At 40.0% G+C, this 22,694-nt stretch overlaps 1 protein-coding gene across 1 annotated transcript; it reads left to right on the forward strand.

Moving 5' to 3' along the window:
• Positions 1–4,908: 4,908 nt before the first annotated feature.
• Positions 4,909–7,974, forward strand: LOC146703281 (zinc finger MYM-type protein 1-like). The gene is made up of 2 exons (XM_085466439.1): positions 4,909–4,943; positions 5,388–7,974. Exon 2 carries the CDS (start codon positions 6,452–6,454, stop codon positions 7,685–7,687), a length of 1,236 nt encoding a protein of 411 aa, XP_085322565.1. The 5' UTR covers positions 4,909–4,943; positions 5,388–6,451; the 3' UTR covers positions 7,688–7,974.
• The last annotated feature ends 14,720 nt before the right edge of the window (positions 7,975–22,694 follow it).

The raw sequence follows: 22,694 nt of genomic DNA on the forward strand, positions 1-22,694 counted from the left end.
TTATGCACCTGACTACACCACGCTGCAATTTCTTCTTTGATTTGCGCTGTATAATCAATGAATGAAGCTGCAGAATTTGCCCAGTACCGGACACTTTTAAATTTGATTGATAGGAGCAGATGATACTTGGTATTCCAAAACTGTCTTTTACATTAAACCAAATGGTTGCTCCCACTTGCAGCTGTCTGCGGGGTTATTAAATCCGAGGTCTTCCGATTTAAATTTATGGCATCCATTACTTGAGGATTTACATGTCCAGGTGTTGCATCTGTTTGGCTTCAGGTAGGGGTCACTTTGATTTATTAATATCCACGGATTCATCTGCTACACAATCACTGACATATTGTCACTTAGGGCAGCGTTGTCGCTCCGTCTTCAACAGCTGTGACAACCTGCGTGTTATTAACTCCTTGGCTGATTATGCAGGCGCGCAGACCGAACGTGCCTGCATCTGTAGGGTGTGATTACACACAGTGCTTAATGCTTATGATAGCCAATAAACAGCAAATCATAGACTTGAGGCTGAATGAGGATTTTCTCATCATCTCTAATCAACACCTGCTTAATTGTTGAACATCTCAGAAGTCTCATGACAGAGGAGATAAGTTAACAGTCTTCAGGAGTGATCGGACCATCTGGGTCATTCTGAGCCATATGTTCACACTTTGTTGTTGATGCACAGGTTCATGGGAGTGTTTTTTGTTTGCTAGAGCACACAGGTTCTGGCGTTTTGAGCACCAGGTTGTTTGTGACTGTCGTTCCTCACATCTGGAATAAACTGATTGTAAATTGATTAGAGGAGACCTATTGTGCTCATTTCTGATACTTTAATAAATAACCTACTAGAGCAGCTTTGCGTCATTCATATTTGGCTCACATTTTGGATTACTTGCACAAATCCAGGCCTCATTATTCAAACGTTGCTCATATTTAATATGAGCCATTGTAACAGTATCTATATATGTCTGACACAAAATAACAAAATTGTAATTATGCTCACACACACAGAGACTATCTTTAGCTCCTGCAATTTGAGAATTTGGTCCTCTCTTCCACATTTGTAACACTAAGTTTACTATAAATTTAACATTGATTAAATTCATAAAAGTCTTCTATTGATGATTCTTACCCCACCTAAAATTACATGGTGGTTTAGCTTAGTTGCAAGAACTTTCACCTATGATCCCTAAATAACAAGCTGTAAACAGTTACAGTTATTTCATGCTTTCTATGAGCACACTACTTTCATCAAAGTTGAAAATCACAACATAAACAAGAGGCTACAACCTCATTTGGCACCAAACATCACTCCTTCACAGTGTGTGTCAGCAGGATGGACCACTGAGGGCCATAGGTGGCCCAGTTGTTAGGACATACCAAATGTCACAGGCTGAGGGAGAGATCGTCCCCTCGAGTCTCCCAGATGCTGCTCCCACCTCTCATCATTAACTCTCACACTGAGATAGTAATTAGGGCTCCTCGCGGCATAAGACAGATCCTGCATCAGACCAGATTTTCTAAGCTGTCATTCTAATTATAAGTCCAGCGCAAGATGGATCAGGTTGGTGTTGATACCGATGTCAGTTATTGGTGGTAACTTTGCTCCAAGCCAAAAGACTGTCCACTGTAAATCTGAAGGTACTAAAAACAAAAGGTTTGTGACAGAGGTGACGACGCTCCATAATCTTTCCCCTCGATTTCTATGGCTATTTAAGTGTTATTAGATCTGTCTATGGCTCGCACACTAGAACAAAGTAGATCTCACTTTCGCTGCACTCTCTGTCATGACTCATACGAAGAGTTAAGCTGCACAGTTAAGTCTGACTAGTTCCCCACTCCTCAAGTAACCTGCAAATTTGAACATTTTCTCACTGCGCAAGCGAGGACATGTTAATTGGATTTGACAAGGGCATATTATGCACAACAAATATGCATAATTTGGCAAAAAATTGAACATAAAATTGGAAATAAAAAAAGAGAACAAAGTAGATTTACATGGTTGGGTAGTCTGAATGTCTGGTATCATATTCTCTCCTGCCGCCTGCATAAAAAGGCACAGAACTGTAACAATGGGTATCAGTGGAAAGTGCTTTAAAGTTAAAGCTGATGGATGGCTTGTCAAAAAAAATAATTGCACTGGTTGGAAAGTGGGTCTGCGTGCATAGAAGGGGGAGAGCAGGATCTACAGAGAGGATGATGGGAAGTGACAGTGGTCTGTCAAGACACAGTGGCTGCCCAGAGTAGTGTGAAGCCCCAGCTAGAAGGTGGCAGAACAGAGCAGGCTGTCAGAGCAGGAAAGTGCCTTTAATACATTGAAAAGAAAAGGAATCCGCCTGTCAGACCTGTTCAGCTAGTCAAGGGAGGAAGAAGGAATATGGTGGAATAGGTAGAGACGTGGCAGAGCTGGGCGAAGCCGGCATGCCACTGGCCTGGCTGCAGGTACAAACCAAGAAGACGAAGGAAACGGATTGTCAGCCGCTGCTGGCTGCTACCAGTTACGACTGGTTCCTTTTGCTGTGACAATTCATTAATCAGTTGGACAGATCTGGCCTTATTACATGGAATATTTGACACTTGAGCAATTGGCTTGTCTACTGCATCTTATTAAAAATGCAATTCAAAGTGAATTCTGGCTCTCTTGTGGTAATTTAGAGAAGCTTGTTATCTATAAGGAGCCCTGCACTGACCTTGCGAGGGATGCGGTGCCTAAATGTTTGAACTATTAGTGAAAATATATATAACAGCATATAAAAAGAGCATAAACAGTATGACGCTCATTCATCCGCTTGGTTCTCTCTCATGCATGATATAAAAATGTCATGCCTTGATTGGAGGAATGATGTATAGACTGACCTAACAAAGGATCAAGTGCCTAGTAAGACAGACAGCTAATAGATAGAGAAGCAAGAGGAGCCTCATTTAGAGAGGAAGGGCTGTTTGCGCTGCCAATATGACAAAGGGGAAGTCGACAACCATTGATCCATGCTCATGGATGACAGCTTAAAAATTCAGCAATAATCATGACAAATGAGCAGAGGCACCACAGCCAGAAAATTATCAATAATCAGCGGCTGAGAAGAAATGCCAAGGTCAGAGAGAAAAGGCTACTGAAGTTGTCTGAAAGTGGACACTGCCAGGTGATATATTGGTAAAGATAGGAGGAGCAGCCTTTAAAGCAAGGTAGAAGCTACTAATTAAGTTTTGGATCCCACTGGGATGTGAATGTCCCTCAGTATGGATTCTTTGCAAGGGCCGATTGAATGCCAAGGGCAAAAAGACCATTATGTAATAGACAGTTTCTGATGGCTTTGATTCCTCGCAGGGGAGCTGGTGGATGGATTTGCTGTATCAATAACTCAATCTCTTTTCAAAGGAAACCTGAACAAGTAAAAGGAATTAGTAGCATCACGTTTCACGACAGGTCTGCGTTGATGTGGGTTCAAGCTGTAGCGATAGAGAACATTTTGGAGTCACCTTTCCCGGTCGGGTTTGCAATGGTGGGCGAAGCTGCTCAACGAGCAACTTGCCAACTAGGAGATGCACTTTAGCACCTCTTGTTCTGTGACTGACCCCCAAAGAGAAGAAGCCCTGGATGGACTTTAAACTGTTTCTACTTCTCTCAACTTAATGGAACAGTAACTGAATACAAGAAACCCTTCTGATAGCTGAATTTTGCACTAACTATGGACCAGACAAACCCCTGAGAGTTTTATGAAGGCTGTTATTTCTGTTCGCGTCTTAATCTTTTCTTGGTTTCCAAATTCTTGCTAGATAAAGTAACTAACTTTGCATTATTGGTCAGTTTCTGGTCAATTTCCCAAACCATGTCCACTAACATAAATACCTCACGAAACCTTAACATCCTCCCCTGTTCATTTTGATGGATTAAACTTTTTTTTTTTCTTTTGAGAAGACAAAATTTCACCTTAAAAGTTTTTTTCATTATTCGGATTAATAATGTGATGCATTTTCCATCAGGCTCTATCAGCTGTTATAGACTGATCGGGAAAACAAATCTCTTCATTAAAAAGCCTTAAACACAAAGTGCTGTCTTCATTTATAACAGATGTTTTTTTTGGTACAGTTTCAGTAAAATACTAAACAAAAAAATCCCCAAACAACAACAAAACTGCTTTATAAAATCCAGAGCTCTTACCAGATTATTATACCTTACAGCTAATTCTGCCCTCTTAGGCAGTGGCGTCGTTAGGCCTATTTTAGGGGTGCTGAAGCCTCCCTAAAATATTCTTAAGCCCCCCTAAATAATTTGGTGGGGTTTTTTTTTTTTGTTTTTTTGTTTTTTAACTTATTCGATTTTTTTTTTTACAGAACTTGCAGACAAATTCAATATAAAGATGCAGGAATATGAGTTTAAAGAAATAATAATATAAACCTGTCGCTATTCACACAAATATGATCATAACTCGGTTGGTCCCTTTCGCTTTACATTGTTAAGGTAGCGTCAGTGCTTCGTTATCCAATCCGTTCCAGTTGTTCACAGGGGACATCCACATGACTGAAAATCCAGTCCTCGTTTTCACTGCTACTTTACACTCCGCTCGTATACACCTGCGGGCACACTAGCGTGCATGTGGCAAACGGCATGAAATCATGGATATACGCAAGTTTTTCAAGAAAGTAAGTCTTCATCACTGGCTGGTAGTAACAATTAGTTAGCTCCAGCTAACAGCAGAGAGTCCCATGTAAATAATGAACCAGGTGCTCCCCATTTTGTAAATAAAAACCTGGCTAGCGCACTAAGTTAAATTGTTAGCATAATGTTAATTTCTGTCACTCATTTTAGCTCTGAAAAATCCAGCTGAGCTCATTCAGGTATGGTTATCATCAGTGGAAATAATAATAATCACTCCATCCCCATTAACCTGTAGGAGTCAGGGCAGAGGAGAACAGAGAGGCAGAGGGGAGAGACGTCTGCTGGAGAGGTGAGTCAAAGGATGGAGTCATTTGTGATGCAGACAGTCTGATTAGAATTTTATGGGACTCAATATGGATATGAAATATGAAACATTTCAGTCACGGTACAACATATAAGACCTGTTTAACTTGAGCTTTTATTTAGGAGAGTCAAGGTTAGAAAGTGGAGAGAGCAAAGATATATATATATATATATATATATATATATATATATATATAAGTCAAATTAGCCTGACTCACATATTTTTGAGGGTTCTATTTTAATATTACTTCAATTCAAGTAATTTAGTAATATTTTTCAGGGCTTTAAATTGCAACCATTTTAGTCACATGCGTGCTCAAAATATAATGTTTGTAACTTCAAAATATTTGGGAGCAACAAATTACTGTGGAAGAAGTCATGATATTAGCAATTTACATTACAATTCAGTATGTTTTAATGTATCTTGAAGGGTGAGGCAGAAGGAGTGGCTGAGGGAGAAAAAGGTCAACAGGCAAGTTCAAGTCAGAGAGAGCAAGGAGAGACAGAGGAGCTGCAGCAAATAGATCGAGAGGCAGAGGAAGATCAAGTTATTACAGAGAGAGGAGAGCAAACAGGCCAAGAGAGGGAAAATGATGAAGCAGCTGCAGCAACTCATTCTACTACAGGGTTTGATTTAGGTGACAAAGACACAGGGCCCAGACAGGTGAAGCTGAAGAGCTATCCACATGATACGTTTGGTACACAGAAGCGAGCATTTAACCACAGCTGGTTTGAAAAGCACAACTGGTTAGAATATTCAGTCAACCAGAATGCAGCTTTCTGCTTCCCATGTAGAGTGTTTGGCAAAAACATCAAACATGATAGTTTGGTCAGTAGCGGTTGCAAGAACTGGAAGAAAACTTTAGTCATCTTTGGCAAGCATGAGATGGCACAAACACATAAGGACAGTGTTGTTACATGGAAAAGCTACCAGGGAACTAGCAAACAGGGAAACGTTGCACAGGCGATAGCAACTGCAAATGTGAGTGAGATAGTCGAAAGAAGAGAGTATCTCAGACGAATTGTTGCAGTCACCTCTATGTTAGGGAGACAGGGACTCCCTTTTCGTGGCCATGATGAAGGTGAAGACAGCCCAAACAGAGGGAATTTTCTTGCGTGCATGGAGCTTTTGAAGGAGTTTGATGCTTTTCTTCAAAAACATAATCCCCCATCAAATGCACAGTATATCTCACCAACATCCCAGAATGACATGATTGACTGTTGTGCCCAGGAAGTTACTAGTGTCATTGTATCTGAAATGACAAAGTCTAAAGTCTATTCCATCATGGTGGATGAGGCAAGGGATAAAAAGGTAGAGCAGTTAGCTGTTTGTGTCAGGTACGTGTCAGAGGGGGCAGTGAAGGTTTCCTTGCACTTGCAGAGATAAAATCATTTGATGCCCAGTCCATTGCAAATGAGATTCAGCAGCAGATCCAAAACTATGGTCTTGCAGAGCTTAAGTGTGTAGCACAAACATATGATGGTGCAGCCGTTATGAGTGGCTCCACTGGAGGTGTACAAGCACATTTTAGAAGGTTCCATCCTGAGGCTATCTATGTGCATTGTTATGCTCATCAACTCAACCTGGTTTTGTGCAATACTTGCAAGGCTGTCCCAGAGGCTGTGGAGCTTTTCAGCTTGTTGGAGTGTGTGTATTCTTTCTTCAGCACCTCCCTAGTCAATCATCATAAGTTCATGGAGACTCAGGCAAAGCTTGGATTGACAAAAACTGAGCTTGTGCAACTTTCAAACACTTGCTGGGCATGTCAGTTGCGATCAATCAGTGCAGTTCTTGAGACATTGCCTGCCATTTTGGAGTGCCTATCTGCAATTGGATCCCCCATAGCTGTTGGTCTCAGAGCAAAGCTCTACAAGTTCTCAGCAGTCTATGCACTACTGATGTTTCAGTCGATTCTGTCTGTAACCGAAGGACTCCACAAATTCCTGCAGAAAGAGACTTTAGACCTGGCAGAAGCTTTTATCTGCAAACAAGCTGTGTGTGACACAATTAAGGGAAAACACTCAGATGCATTTGCTACAGAGCTGTATGAGAAAACCAAGGCCCTGTGTAACACCCACAGTATCCTTGAACCAGGTGCCAAGACAAGGCACAAACAGAGGAAAATGGAGGATTTTGTCCTGGAGGCAACTGTGGGTTCACGCACTGAATTGAACAACTCAGACACATTGAAAAGAGAGTTACTTTTCCCTTGTGTGGATCGGATGGTTGGCGAGCTTGATCAAAGATTTTGCAGTGTAGATGCAGGGCTGCTAAAAGGCGTCCAGGCATGCAGTCCTAAATCTGAGAACTTCTTGAGTGAACCACACTTGAATGAACTTGCAAAGCACTACAGACTTGACCTGAAAAAAGAGGAGGTTCTGGTGGCCAGAAACTTTCTTACCCGGAAAACAGAGGCTGGATGTCCACCCAAAAATATGTTGTCTGTGTACAACCTCCTTGATTCAGACATGTTTCCCTCTCTGAAGGCAACCATCCAAGTTGCCCTAACAGTGCCTGTCAGCAGCTGCTCGTGCGAACGGTCCTTTAGTGCACTGCGTCGGCTGCACTCCTGGCTGCGTCAAACAATGGGTCAGAAAAGACTTCACAGTCTTGCAGTCATGTCTATTGAAAAAGACACGCTTCAGCATCTGAGTCACAACAGAGTGATTGACCGATTTGCCACTCTTAAAAACAGACGTCATTCTTTGATGCTTCCACCCACCAAGTAACTGGTGATTGCAGCCAGAAAAATGTACTTTTTTATTTTCAGTTTTTTTCTTGTTATTGATGCGGAAACACATTTCCTCTGTTTTTTTGTTGTACTGTATTATAAAGCAGACTGAAATAAAACAATAGATCTATTGGTGGCCTAGGATGTTTAATCTGTCCAAAAAAGTAGGAAAACAATTTCTCAGTCTTTGTTTTCTGTTTGTGAAATTTTGTGCTCATTCACTACGTTCGTTCATGTCGTGTGCATCTCTTGGGGGCTAAGCCCCCCCTGTCCTTAAAACCTAGTGACGCCCCTGCTCTTAGGTAACCAGGAGAGTATTACTCTCGGATGATAAAAAAAATGTAACCTATTACCTTTGGTATTTGTGCAGTTAAAGACACAAAAACAACACCACATGTTGATCATCCCATAAGCGCTGAGTCACTTCTGCCTGCATGCACGCACATCTCGGTGAAGACATCGCTCAGAAAACTGACTGTTATCTTCATGAATATCACACACTGGAGAGATTGTGAGGGACATTTTTATCCAGTACAGTGACCTAATTGACCTTTTCTAGGCTTCAGTCACACAGGCCTCGAAACTGGTTAGGACTCCCTGTGAATCTCACTTGGGAAAAATGTGTATTCTCCAAATGGTTGGTTGCTGGCTGTTGTTGGGTAAAATTGGTTGCAAAAAGGGTGCAGTGCCATATACTTCTGTGACCAGATTCACGTAGCAACTGGCAGCAATAACACATGAACTGTTCGGGGAATACACATTTTTTTCTTAGTGTCTTTATAGGCTCTGTGTGTCTGGGGCCTTAAAGGGGGAACACCAGTCACTTTACAGATAACATGATCAGAACTACTGCTGCATTGTTTTAACTTATATAAAACCAACTTTTCTTTCCACAGAAAGCTCTAAAATATAATAATTTTAAAAGTGAGGCTTTTTAATGAATATAAGGTGCGTATTGTCTCTCCTTTTAGCTACAAGCTTGGTTTGGATGTTGGAACTGGGAGTGACTTCACAGACAACTTTACTACTTGAGAATGCTCCTGTGGTAAATTTGGAAAAGCAAGGAAAAACAAGATTTGTTTTTCTTCTTAGCAAGGTAGAGCCATTCATGCGTCACTAGCAAAACAGCGCAGTGCTTGTTTTTTTTTTTTTAACTCTTAAAGTCACTGCTGCAGCACGTTATTGGATAGAGCCTGGTCAATGGGCTCCATGTGGCTTATTTAGCAAGTCAAAAATATACAGCAGTGGCAGTACAGATCGAAAGGTTTAACAGTTTTTCTGCTGTTTTCACTGTGTTCACAGTCGCTGTCTTGGATTGTTAAGACCTGGTTGGCTTCTCAGACTTTCCAAGTTAAAAATCCTACCTTGTGGGGTGTTCTAGTTGAAAATTCTGACTGGGAACTTTGAAATTCAGACTTGGACTTCAAGTCGAACTAACATTATATAATACACAGGTTCAAGTTGCATTTGGACAATATAGGACCAGACTTTGAGAAGGTAGTGTGTTAATAGTGTATTGGAAAAATAGTCCTTGTTCTGCACTGATTTTGTCTTTATTTTTGTCAACCATGTATCATGACTGTAGCAACATCTTGGTAGCAAACCTTTATTATTTATGACCTTGCTATTAACCATGTGAAGCCTTTTTTTGGAGTGTGTGTGGTTGTGTACATCAGGTTTCTTAAAGCTCTCAAAAACTCCTGCATCAAATATGATACACTAGGTGTTAGTGGGTTAAAAAAATACATTAATCCTTTTGTTTTCAAGTTTGAGAAATAATTTTTTCACAGTTCTGTAGTCAAGAAACTTCTTTGAGTCCTCTGAATAGTTTGTCTCATTTGTTCTAAAAATGCACAAACCACAAATAGGTATCTGCCTTGTCCTCAAACCACTACAGTTGCTATATCTCAATATTTCAAATACTTAAAAAAATAAACAAACATGGTGTTCGTTTGTTCACCTTATACCTCAGGTAACCCTTCTGGCCATCTTGTATAGTCATTATCTGTAATGAAATCATTGACTTGTTTTGTAGTTGAGGCAATTAAGAGTTACATCATTAGAGTTGGCTTTCTTTTCATTTAGGCTTAGCAGGCTGCATATCACTTAGTGGCCTTAGTTATTTGCTGCTTAAGTAGAATGCAAAAGGAGCAAAATGTAAAGTTGCTAACAAAGCCAGCAGGGTTCATTTCAGTGAGATGCAAATACTGTTATGCAGTTGCAAATGCACTTTTTTTTGGATCTCTTTAAATCAAGCAAGCACGTTGTTCAGCCAAGGTTCAATGGGCCAAGAGGTCAAAAAGACAAGAGAATAATTTACTAGTTGTGTCAAGCCCCTGTGATTGAGTCGTCATTCTGGCTTTGGGACTTGATTTGTGGCCTCTTTGTGAAAAGTGGCATGTGGCTGTAGGTATGCTCACTTCAGGGGAGGTGCGCTTTCTCACATCTCTGGTCCAAACTAGCACAGTGCTGATAACAACATGGGATATTAATCCTCAGCTGGTGAAAATGATCATGCGGCAAAAAGAAAAACCTTGGTGGAGGTGTGAAACAATTAAGCGTCCCCTGAAGCGAATTTGTTGCTAAGTGTGTTTGGCGTCCTTGCCAGTTATATAGAATGTTCACATCTATTCATGCAGAGTGGTAAATTTTTAAAATAATGTTTGCATCATAACGCTATGTCGCCTCGAGAGGGATGATTATTCTGTCATATTATTGCCGCCCAGACTCAGCCCACACACTTCCTTTGCCTTTGCTGTAAGGATAAAGCACAGTTCCTGTTTTTCTGGGACCATCTGTAAGAAAAAACCAGCCCAAAGTAAAAACGATGACTGCAACTTGGCAGAAGATTAAACGGGCCCTCTGCAAAAGCCATTAATAATTCTCATATTTTGGAAACAGACCATACATACAGAATCTGTGGTATTTAATCTCCCCTCTCAGCGAATAAAAAAAAAGGTCAACTGGGAGGGAGAGACTTTTTTTTCCTTTCCCAACCCAGAGTGATGGGCCTCGGTTTTCCAAGGCATCCCATTTGTCTGTCAGGGCTGTGAGCAGAGCCAGTGATTTAGTTTCCATCACATGAAGCTCATGTCCGGTTGATGATAGTGCCAGGCGAGATATGGAGAGAATTTGTCACCTGGAGCTTTGACAGGGAGATAATTGCTGATAGTTAGCAGAATAATAGGATATGCGCATTACTAGCCTCACAGGGTTTAGGGAGTATTTGTTGCTCACTCTTTGGAACATAACTTCCTTCATCATTTCAGTACTGACTTTGTTTACACAAGGATAATTCAACCTAATCAGGGTGAAACAACCAACTCTGACACGACAACTAAACATGCTAGCACTTCTTTTTCATTATAGCGCTAAAACAAATTGGTGTTCTTAACAATTTAAGATATAGCTTTGAGTTTCTATCATGTACAAAGCCAATGTGACACCCCTTTTTTGGGGAACCATGTTGATTTCTCTGTGGCATAAGTGACTGTATATAGATGACGGGGTGACGTGCTAAGTTATTATCTAACATGCGCAAGCTTGGTTAGCAAGTAGCATACAAACACTGTATGGGTGCATTGAACAGACATAAATGCATGCTAATTATGGCTTTGTAACTTATAAATTAATTTTAACCTATTCAAAAACTGTTTCAGAAGAAACCAGCACCACTAGCATGGTCAAGGCCCAGTTGGGAGTTGGACTTAGCAGAGGTGAAACCTAGCTGTTAGCCATAACTTCACGCATATTAAACTGGTTACTAATAAAGGTTTTCCCCCGCTACAAGTGTAAAAAATGGTAAATTAGCTATATTAGCTAAATTATTTTTTGTACCAGCCAGTAAACGTGTTTATTTCTACTCTAAGGGACATTTCATGACAGCTAATGAAGAGTGACACCATTGGCCACTAGAGGAACTGCAGTGTTTGGTTGCATTTGATTCTTAGTTTCTGCTCACCCATTCCACCAAGTAAATAAATAAACCTAAATAAATAAACACAAGAAGTACAAGAAAGAACAGCCTGACAGGTGTTATGGTCCAGAAGTAAATTTTATAATTGATTTTGCATGCAGAGTCATACATACAGAAGTGAAATCACAATGTTTTTGCCATGCACTACCAGTGACACACCTCGCTGCATCCGCCTGCGTGTCATTCTGAATATACACAGGTCAGGCAAAAACCCTCTGGCCCATCAGCAGGGCTCTCACAGCCTCAACACCTCTGCCAAACAGCATCCACAAACAACAACTCTGCCTGTGGCTACAAACAAGGCGAGGCACATCAGAGAATAATACAGAACCGTTTCAAAATCATCAGGAGTTTCAGTTCTCTATAGTTTAAGTCAAAGGTTATTTTTCTCTCATTACTTCTTGGTTAATCCACTACTAGTGCCAATTGTAGCCTCCAAAGTGCAGCAGTCAGTGAACATGTCAAGTTTTGGCTGTTTTGGATTTCTTACTGACAAGATTTCCAAAAAAGAAAAAGAAAAGTCTTCACATCCCCAGATTGCAGCTGGTCTGGGAGTTCATCTGGGGTCTCTTAATGTTCTGTCTCAAGGCTAATTTGGACATGGTTAAAACCATTCAGCCCAATTAGTTTGAACGAACGAGCCGATGTAGAGTGTTTCTCCGAAGTTGCGCTGTTGCCCAAAGTGCTTCTTGATTTCCCTTCCTAATGGCATTGGCACCGCACTGAGAGGATAAGTGTTGTGTGTTTTACATTCTTTTTAGATATAAGACAATGAAGATCTTTGTTCAAATTTAATTTGACCCAAATGTTGGCAAGATGTACACACAGTTTTCCTTGAGTGACTTACAAAAGAGACAGGTCACATTAGACAGCTGTAATAGATGGAGCAGCAAAATGAGTGTTGCAGATAAGGGAGATGTGCCAGAAAACTCAGCCGTGGGGGTTAGGGAATTATCTCTCCATAAAAGCCAGTGTTGGGTCAGAGAGCAGTCCCGAACACCCACCACCACCCCAACACCCTCCGCTGTCCTCCTGTGTGTTAACTAACGTTCAACAGAGTGCTGCCTGAACTCGGGGCTGGCAGAGCCACAGAGTTGGAACCGAACTCTCAGCAGCTCTGTGACCTGGATGAACCTGAACCTACCGCCCCTCAGTGGGAGATGGGGAACTGCTGAAGAAGTCCTCCGAGCCAGCGAGAGGCTGATTTAGACAGATTTACCCCCCTCCCAGCTAAAATATAACTTTGAAATGAAACACAAATTATCTCTGTTGGGAGCGCCGTGAAATATTTATTGCTGTTGTTTCAGTTGGTGTGGTTTTATGTGCCGTTTGTGTATTGGATAGTTAATGGTGTGTATTTTCCGCTCATTTGTTGTACTCCTTTTTTTATTCTTTCAAGGATACACGAATGAATAAATCTTTTTATCATACTAAAAATTGAAATTATGATTGCTTTTCCAAGAGCATTGCAGTGATGGATGGCAATACTGCAGCCTGTCCTGGGCTTAAGGGCCATGGACATCAGTTGCTTTAAAATAATGATGTGGCTTCTATTGTCAAAATGGGAAGAGACTGCAAAGCATGCAGGTCCCACCCAGTAACAAGACTCAGCCCTATGACTTGCCTCATTCTAACTAGGCCTAATGAAGGGGAGGGGGCTTCAAGAAGTCTCCAGCATTCAGCCAGGCATTACCGATTAGGTCAGTGGAACGGCCGCTGGGCTGAGCGTGATGGATGACTGGTGGAATGAGTTTCTGCCTAGCGGTATTGTGAAATCTTTTCATTGTCACTGACGGGGCCTATGAAGGGGACTGATAAATGAGGGAGCAAGTGTCAGAAACGCCCTTCTTTGCCCTGCTGTGGCTTTAATATATCTCCAGCTGCAGAGCAGAAAGTATTGATAAAAGCAAAAGTTTTAAAAATAACCACAGTCAGTGAGAGCCTGGCGGCGCAAGGTGGAGATGATTAAGGCAACTGGCTGCCGGACCAACGCAGGCTTGGTCACTGTAAATACCAGCAGAGGCCAGTGGCCGTGCTGAGAAGAGGGAGCCGCTTTTTATGTGGAACGGGTGTTACCTCAGTGACACGGTGCTGTGATGAATGTGTTGCCTCCATCTGGTTTCAGCACATGTAATAAATATCTGGACTCATGTTTGACCTCTCTCACTTAGCAGCCACATCTTTCACATCCAAAAGGGAATCACGATTATGGCTGGGTGGAAGATGGGGGTGGGGGGCTTTTTGCTGCCGGTATTTTTAGTATTAGCCCAGTTAAATGCACGGTCCATCTATAGCTGCAGTATAACAGGTCAAATAGATCTTTGAAATGATAAAACTTTGGTTAGTCCCAAGACCTCCAGGTGACATTACCTCTAAAACGTAATAATATTATTTGTTTTCTAATTCTCACACTCAAGTAGCTGAGATTCGCTATAGTTCATCTCTGTGTCATAAATAATGTAAAATAATAAACAAATCATTTAAATTTAATGTTGATTAATTTCCTCTTGATCCACCCATGGATTCCTAATTTTAATCGACTAATTGTTTCAACACTACCCGCAACAGATTAGTATTAATGAAACAAAAACGAGAAAATTATCGACTATAATAAAACATTCACGCAGGCACCGCTTTCCTTTTTTCTCTTCTTCCTGCAGCTTTGTGGTCTGACCTTGCAGCTTCTGTGCTCCATCCATCTTGGGCTGTTTAGCCATTTCACTGGATACATACTGCGCAGATTAACACAATTCATCACCACAATCATCCTCGATTCATCACCCTTCCCAATGAATGTTTTGACATCTAGTTAATTTTCTGCTGATGATTTATCAAATTATAATTACCATACTCTGAAGGAGTCATTCATTATGTTGATACATGATAATGATGCCAAAGTGAATTGAATTTTAAGTAAGTTCTCTGTGATTATAACATATGCATTATTGTGAGTAATGCCTTAGAATTCGGTCCCCTCCAGCAGTAAAAAGTCTGCAGTGTCTCTTAATGTTGTGACAATCGGTGCAGAAAAAGGCTGGTTATTATTTCACATTTTTTTCTTGCAACAGCATCCAGAGCATAGAAAAGTTAGTCATGGAAAAAACTCATAGGTGCTTTTTTTTAATTAAAAGGCTCAATACTTCAGTTAGGCCTTCAGTTATGCTCCTGGAGAACAAAGATTTTAATAGCTCCCAGTTAGTGGCCTGTGTACAGGCACTTTATTAGCATTGTTCACTGGTCCTTGCTACCATTGCTCTAAATAAATACATACTGGTGAGATATGTATATCACAAGACAAACTGTTCATTTATTGATCTTTTTTTATTTCCTTAAAATTGTATTAATGGAACTAAACAGTTAGTAGGGCTGCTCCCTGAGCCTGGTTCTGCTGAAGGCTTCTTCCTGTTAAAAGGGAGTTTTTCCTTCCCACTGTCACCAAAGCACTTGCCTATAGGGGGTCATTTTATCTGCTTTCTATGTATTATTGTAGGGTCTTAACCTCACATTATAAAGCACCTCAAGGTAACTGTTGTTGTGAATTGTGTTTCTTTGCCCTGTTTTCTTAGTACTCAGTGATATTTTGACAAAAAGTACTCAATTTATAATGATTTAAACCAGAAAAGCAGCATTTCTTCTTGATAGAATAATGACTTTGTTGCATTAGTGGTCTGATCACGGTAATGCTGATGTAAAACTTTCACTGCACTCTGCCCTTGTCCATTTCCATTTGCTGTCAGTAGTAGGCAGACCTGGCTTAGCACCTCTTTCTTTGCCGGCTAATCGGAGGTGACTCAGATTTAATTAATTGTGTGTCATGTGTTTGGTATGCAAAAAGGAGGAATCTATTATTTTGCTCAGTACAAATGCACGTCATCACTCAGGTTATGTTGTAGGGAGATCAATTTTAAGTGTTTACTGGGAGCTATTTGAGTCAGTGTGGCTGTCCCCTGTGCTTTTAACCACAATGGCTTCCATTTTTTCACAACTCTGATAACATGAATGCAAACAAGAGTAGATAGGAGATGATTATGATAGCCATCGTTGAATTGCTTGATGATTGATTACTTTTTTGTACACCTATATGCGAGTAGCACTGCCTTTATATTAGAAGACTGTTATCTTCACAGGAAATGTAGCCCAAATAAGTTTTTAGCAAACTGCTTACAAGTTTAACTAGAAATAAGCAAACTTTAAAGGGTCCTTAATGCAGCAGCATTGATGTTTTCTTCGTAGTATTTGAATTTCACTGAACTGCCTATGATTGGTAACTGTTTACACTTGTGAACCTATTTATTACTTCTTATAGACACTGTAGAGTTCCTCTGTGATTTTTCAAAATTACAGCTATAGTTTGAGTCTGTATGATATCATGAATGTGGTATAATTCTCAAAGACACAGATCTGTGTGAAAACCAGGATTTTCCTGTTTATTATTGATCTTTTTCCCTATTTCTAAATAGTATTTAATTAGCCATACATTTCCATGTTACTCTTGTATGTCATTGATGCTCAGACTGTGGCATTTCGCCTCACATTACAAGTCAAAGCAGCAGAGTGATGCAGTAGTTAACATTGTTACTTTACTGCAAGAAGGTCTGAATCCAGCGGCTGGGTCTTTTGTGAATTTTACATGTTCTCTCCATGCAAACACCACAGGCTGAAGTCAAAGTTCGGACATGTAAGTTAAGTTAAAAGATGATTCTTTATTGGCTGTACGTGTGAATCTTTGCCTGGAATAATCTGGTCTCCAACTTAAGTTTTAGCTGTGATAGGCTCCAGCCTTCTCTATCCGTGACCCCGAATTGGATAAGCGGAAGAAAATGAATGGATCGATAAAACAAGCCAACATCTGTTATCCTGATAAGTCATTCATAACTTCTTAACCTCTCACCTCTTTTCATATCATCCTCTTTGTCTTCTCCAACTTTTCTCGCCTCCCAAGAAATGTATGGGGGGTAACCTTGTGAGGGCTCACCTCACCTTTCCTCTGCAAGCTTGTCAGACCCAATCTGCAGTAATTTGGTGTGAAATGTGTGCTTTGGTCCAGGCCTCTCAAGGTCAGGTCCTGGTAATAGAGGTTGCTTATTCATCTGTTTCCTGTGTCTTTTCTCTCTCCTTACACAGCGGCCTTTGTTTGCATAAATTGTTTGAAGATTTACTGTAGTTCTTAAAGGCTCTGAGAAATGTCCCCCTGCTGCCTAGGCTCAATATGTCTGCCTCACTGGAGGCCCAGTGCTGATGACACACTGCTGGTCTTAGACAAAGACCTGTTTTTCCAAGACTCGATGGAGGGAGCATCTCCCTGCATAACAATAGACCTAAGACTTGAATAAGACTTATAGTCGCTCTTGTGTGCTCTAAATAACACTTAAAATGGCTTGTAAAAGAAAAGAGAAAAAGAGTAAAGATGATTTAATTTTGTATGATGTACATGAGTATTTCGTCCCTTTCTGAGGCCAGCTAATAAATACAACAAGTACCTCATCCATTCCAAAATGATATGCATATCAATATTTCCTTCTCCTAAATCTCCTAAATTGCCTTTTTTTTGGCAGAAAATCCTGGCAGTAGTACAAATCTAAATCAGAATTTCCAAGAGCTACAAACATCTCCAAACTAGAGGGAAAAAAACTTGAATATTGGCTGAAGTTAATACTTTACAAGTACATTAAGTATCTGTTTCGCCAGTTCCTGTGCCGCTGCAGTGCTGTGTGCCCTTGATGGCTGTCACCCAAGGTGCAGATAAACAATAGGCTCATTTGAAAACAAAGAAATGATTATGGGGGACGTTTAATCCCAGCTTGACATGTCAGCAGGCTGCATGGGCGACAGCTTTCAAGAGAGGCTTTGAAGTGGCAATCTTTTCAGATTCTTGGCTCATTACACAATAAAGAACACTTCACATGTAGCTGAAGTGGGCTGGGAAATGATGGTTAATGATGTTTATGGGCTCCTTGACTTGCAAGTGAATTTACAAGATTGGCCGTCATGTGGCTAGCTGGTTCTTTTTGAATAATGGAGAGGTAAGGCAACAGGAAATACTTAGTCACTCAGGAAGTATAATCTGTTTTCACTGCAAGCAAGCAACCAGGTTGGAAAAAAAAGGATTAGATTGCAAGAAAGTGAGCCAGTAAAACTTTTTATGATCAAAACAAGGAAACTGTGGCTATTAAACAAATAGAGAAAGCAAACATACTGATTCAAATACAGACAGAAATTAAGCTCCTGTCAAGTCACTCCTCTCACTTGGATTATCTTCACTGAGTCCTTGAAAAGTCTTTTCTCAGATGTGTTGAACTCATATAATGGCTTCCCCTCGGCAGCAAATTGGGTATTTTACTCCTTTATCATCTCCAAACAATAGTCCTGATCTCCTTGATCATGCACTGTGAACAAGTGGGCAGGAATGTGAATGACGTGCCCACAGTAAACATAAGAAATGCACCTGTGAGGACAATGTGCTACGGAGGAACAAAAAAATGCACACAAGGCAGCTGGAAACCTTTTAATTAGTGCTAATTACCTTAGCAGAGGAACGTTAAGAGGCTTGAAAGGATTTGTGTCAGCGTGTGAGAGATCAAAGATTGAGGTGGTCACGTTTTGTTCTGCTGAGTCAAAAACTCATAAGGAGGGTGATAATGGGGCCCAGGAGACTGGAAACCCAGGTGGTGGTGTGTTCAAGTCCCAGAGAAGTCTTAAAACAATCATATAGTTATTTTTAAAGCATTAATTCAATGTGTCTTTCATAAAGACATACATAAGATTTACATTTAAAAGTGATAGCAGATATTTCTGTATTGATTATTTAAGTGTAAAATGATATCAGCTAATCCTGTCACTCAGCGTATTTAATTTTAATGATTGTATAAGCCAGAGGAGGCAAGTATTCCAGTCACAACCCATCAAACCAACTTGTGTGATGGTATCTGCAAGTTTTTTTCTGGAGGTGGGTCAAATCTAGCTCAAAAGTCGATCCCCTTCACATCCAATTCACCGTCACATTCTTACCTACAGGCAACCTCTGCTGAGCCCCGGTCATTAATCAAAGCGGAGTGCTGTCCTGACCTCAGCCCCTTCCCTTTGAAGTGCTCTGTCCTCTGCAGCATGAGGAAATCATTTGCTGCCTGATTCAATGAGCCATCAGTCGAGCCAGCAGACCTAATGACATGTGAGAATATTAACCTCCTACCACCAAGAGTGCTGCTGCTTGGGAAGCAGTCTATTATTCATCCAAGGTTTTACTCAAACCTTTTTTACAGCCCTGCTTCTGTGTTAAACCCTTTTGTAACTTGTAAGTTGTAACTATGAAACCATCCAGTGCTAAAAAAAAAAAAACATAAAAACTTCACACATGAAGCGCTGCCTTATTGCTTATGCTCATAATTTATTTTATTGCCTATCTATTTGCAGTGATGGGGTTGTAATGAAAAAAAAAAGTGATGCATTACACATTACTTTTCTTCCAAGTAATGGGACACTGCTCATTTTATTACTTTCACATTACCCTGTAAGATGACCTGAAATGCACCGTCACACATATGATTTCTTTTTGTTTAGGTGTTAGGTATGATCACAAAACTGGCAACACAAAGCAAAGTTGAAAACCAGCTCAAAACCAGACTTCAAAGTGATCGCTACAATGATTCTAGTGTAGAAACATGTACGGATAGAAATGGAGCCTTGAATGCTGTGCTAACTGCCTTTGTTACTTGTTACTGTCCAGATGCTTGCAAAAAGCCAGTGCAGTGTTACCATTGTGCCCCTGTCCTTTTGTGCAAGAGCAAAATAAATGTCCATATCTCCATTCTTTAAAAGTTATGGACTGCTCTGCTGTTTTCCTCGAACCAAAATCATATGATTGTAGTCTAGTGCAAGAAGAATTCTGTCTGCCCTTAATTTAAAAGAGTAACCTCTGTAACCTAAGTAAGATGGCTGCAACACATTCTCACTCCCAAAGTGTAACATTTTACGCTAGGGCTGTGCGATATGACCAAAATCTCATATCCCGATATAAGAATTCTATCGTCCCGATAACGATATAAATCACAAAAATGTAACATTTTCTGTAAATTGTGTGAATCTCGGGCAGCTCGACTTGCGGGAAGTGTTTCCTGCTGCGCGTCATGTTGCTGGAGTCGAGTGTTTTAACTAATGCCTGAAACTATACATTTTTAGACATAAGTTGTAACGGCCGCCGTTTTCTTTGTGAGTATTTATTACACGGCGTGCTGCAGGGAAAAGCCTGTTCTAACGTTTGAGTCTAAGGTCTATTTTTTAGCACCTGGCGGCTCTTTTTTAATTCTTATCTGTAAATAATCTGCTCTTTCACGTGATTCAGTTTATTTTGAAAAGTCTCAACAGGATCTTGAGCTTTATTGTGAAAGGTTTATGTGGAACATAAACAAGCGGACACGCGATGCTGTTACCGTCGTTGTTGCTAACCACAATGCATAAAAACAGGCGTTTGTCAGTCCGTAGTGTGGTTATATAAAATATAAGAGAAAGAGAGAACTTTAAGAAATTAATATAGCCACTACAGTGACCATCAAAACGATGAAAAAATATTGCCGTAAACAGTTTATTTTGCGACACCACGAAACAAACGATAGCGTAAAATGAAACGATAGACGTTTTTATATCGTTATCCGATATATATCGTTATATCGAACAGCCCTATTTTACGCTAGGTGACAAATCGTCGGAATATTACGAGTCCCTATATTACGAGTTCGGAAAAATGAGGGAAAATGAGAACTGTTTGGAATGAATCTACACATGTACTTAACATAATTGTAAGTGTAATGTGATTACTGAATTTCGTACAATAACCCCTTGCACTACGCATTACTTCACCTACTTCACCATCACCTAACAGTACTTATTTTATTCAACAACATGTAAAACCATGTAATACAAAAGTGTTTTCTCAGTAAAAAAGGTTTGCACAGCTGTAGGGTTACTTTTCTAAAAATACAATCTAAAAGGTCTGACTACGTTTTTACACCCAGAGATTATTCCACAGTTACACAGTTAATATTCAGGTAAAGCCGAAAAAGATTGATGGAGACAAAATGAAGTGCTGCATGAGTTCCAAGTCAAGTGAATTTCATTAAAATAGCACATTTTAAAACAACAGAAGATGACCCACAATCAAAATAATGATATAAATGTGATAAATAAAGTTAGAATAGCTGTTTAGTATAAAAAGGTGTATTGTTTGTGTATGTTTTTAGCACTTTTAATATAATATGAATGATATATAGATATTATATCGATATTTATAGATAGTTAAATGTAGATAGGGACAACCCCAGTGACAAAATATAAAAAAGTTAGATATCTTAACATAACCAAATAATGGCTCAAATGGTAAATATAGAAATGCAACTTGGTGCTTTTAAGGTGGAGGTGAAAGACAAGGCATGGATCTGACGGAGAAAGCAAGGACACACTGAACATCAATCAGTAGCAACTTGTGATGAGAATTTCCTGCTTTATTGCTGTCTTTACTCTGAATCGGGCTATAATTTGCTTTATTGCCTACTTATCTGTATTCAATAAAGTTTCTTTTTGTTACTCCATTGTTTACAAGGGGTGACTACATCGGATAGATTCACACATTTGATGTGGCACAGACTCTTATTCCTTCCTGACACAGCCCTTCCAGGAATTTTTTATCGCCTTGCAGAACAAGGAATCTTCCAATAACACGCAAATGTGTTAACCTCTACACACATATTTATATGTGGTAACTTTGGTTTTCCATAATCATAAAATCTATAAAATCAAACGCATTTTTGCAGCCAGAGGAGTCGCCCCCTGCTGGCCGTTACACAGAATAAACAGATAATTCTATGATTACTGTGTAAATACTTTTTAGATGTTCTACGGGACTGCTTATGATTTGTTTGTATTGACATTTTTGTTTAAACAAACCCTAAATCTTCAGTTATGATGAGCTTTCAGAGGCGCCATTGACTATTTTCTAACCTTAAATGACTATTCTGCAACATATGTCTTAATTTGGCTCAAAACCATTAAAAAAAGACTTTAACCAACAATGTCATGTCCTTAAATAGAAGGTGAAACCTTATTTTTCTACAGCCATGCTCCTCCGTGCCATTCATTATAATTTTCTATCTCAACGGGCAATCTGTACTGAGAAGCATCCAGTCCATTACACACATATGAGTCCCATCACTCCTGCAGTATTGACAAATTCATCAGGCATTTTTCTCTGTGCTCCCTGAGCAGAATTTAGATTCAACTGCCATCCCCAACCCAGAACGGCCTTGTTAGAATACAAACATGACTTCTCCAGTCTTCAGCTTGTTGGGAGCTCTTACAGTGATGAGCCATTACCTGTCAGTGAACAGAGCATGACCTAGAGTTTATGCTGATTTGTCAAATCGAAGACAGTGTCGACTAGAAATGCATCTGGCATTATTTGACGTGTAAAAAGACAAGTCTGATGTTTTATTTTACACAAGCAATCGGACCTTTAACTACAATATTTACAGCTGGTAGACAAACAATAGCAATACACTGCAGTCCAATGTGGCTGATTGGAGTCACATTTCTTCTCGTTCTGTAAATATATGACCAGGAGTGGCTCGATTTTAGTTTCCACGAACTCTTGTGTGAAATTAGAGTAGCACTAAATGTGCCAGACTGATTACCAGGTACTCATTAACTTTGTTTGAATGTTTGAATGCAGATAGATAAAACATATATGAGGACATTCTCTCAGCTTCAACTTGTGCTTGAGCTTTTTATCGACTAACTGTGTGCTTTGAGTCGTCAGCAATGTTACAAAACAGATTTAGATGCCAGTCTACAAATGATCCATAAATGAAAGAAATTAACCCTCGATTGGCTACATAATTAAAAAAAAAAAGCATCATTGTTGCGTTGTACAGTGAGTTCAGAGAAGAGCAACATCAGACCTATTTCAGTTGATCGTATGCACTATCTGTTCATCACTGTCAAATACCAAGGCTGTCTCACTCCTTGTCACATACAGTAGCAG

This window comes from Copadichromis virginalis, linkage group LG8, assembly GCF_057382275.1.
Source record: "Copadichromis virginalis isolate Kocher_CV1m ecotype Utaka linkage group LG8, C_Virginalis_male_GT1.1, whole genome shotgun sequence".
Taxonomy (NCBI): domain Eukaryota; kingdom Metazoa; phylum Chordata; class Actinopteri; order Cichliformes; family Cichlidae; genus Copadichromis; species Copadichromis virginalis.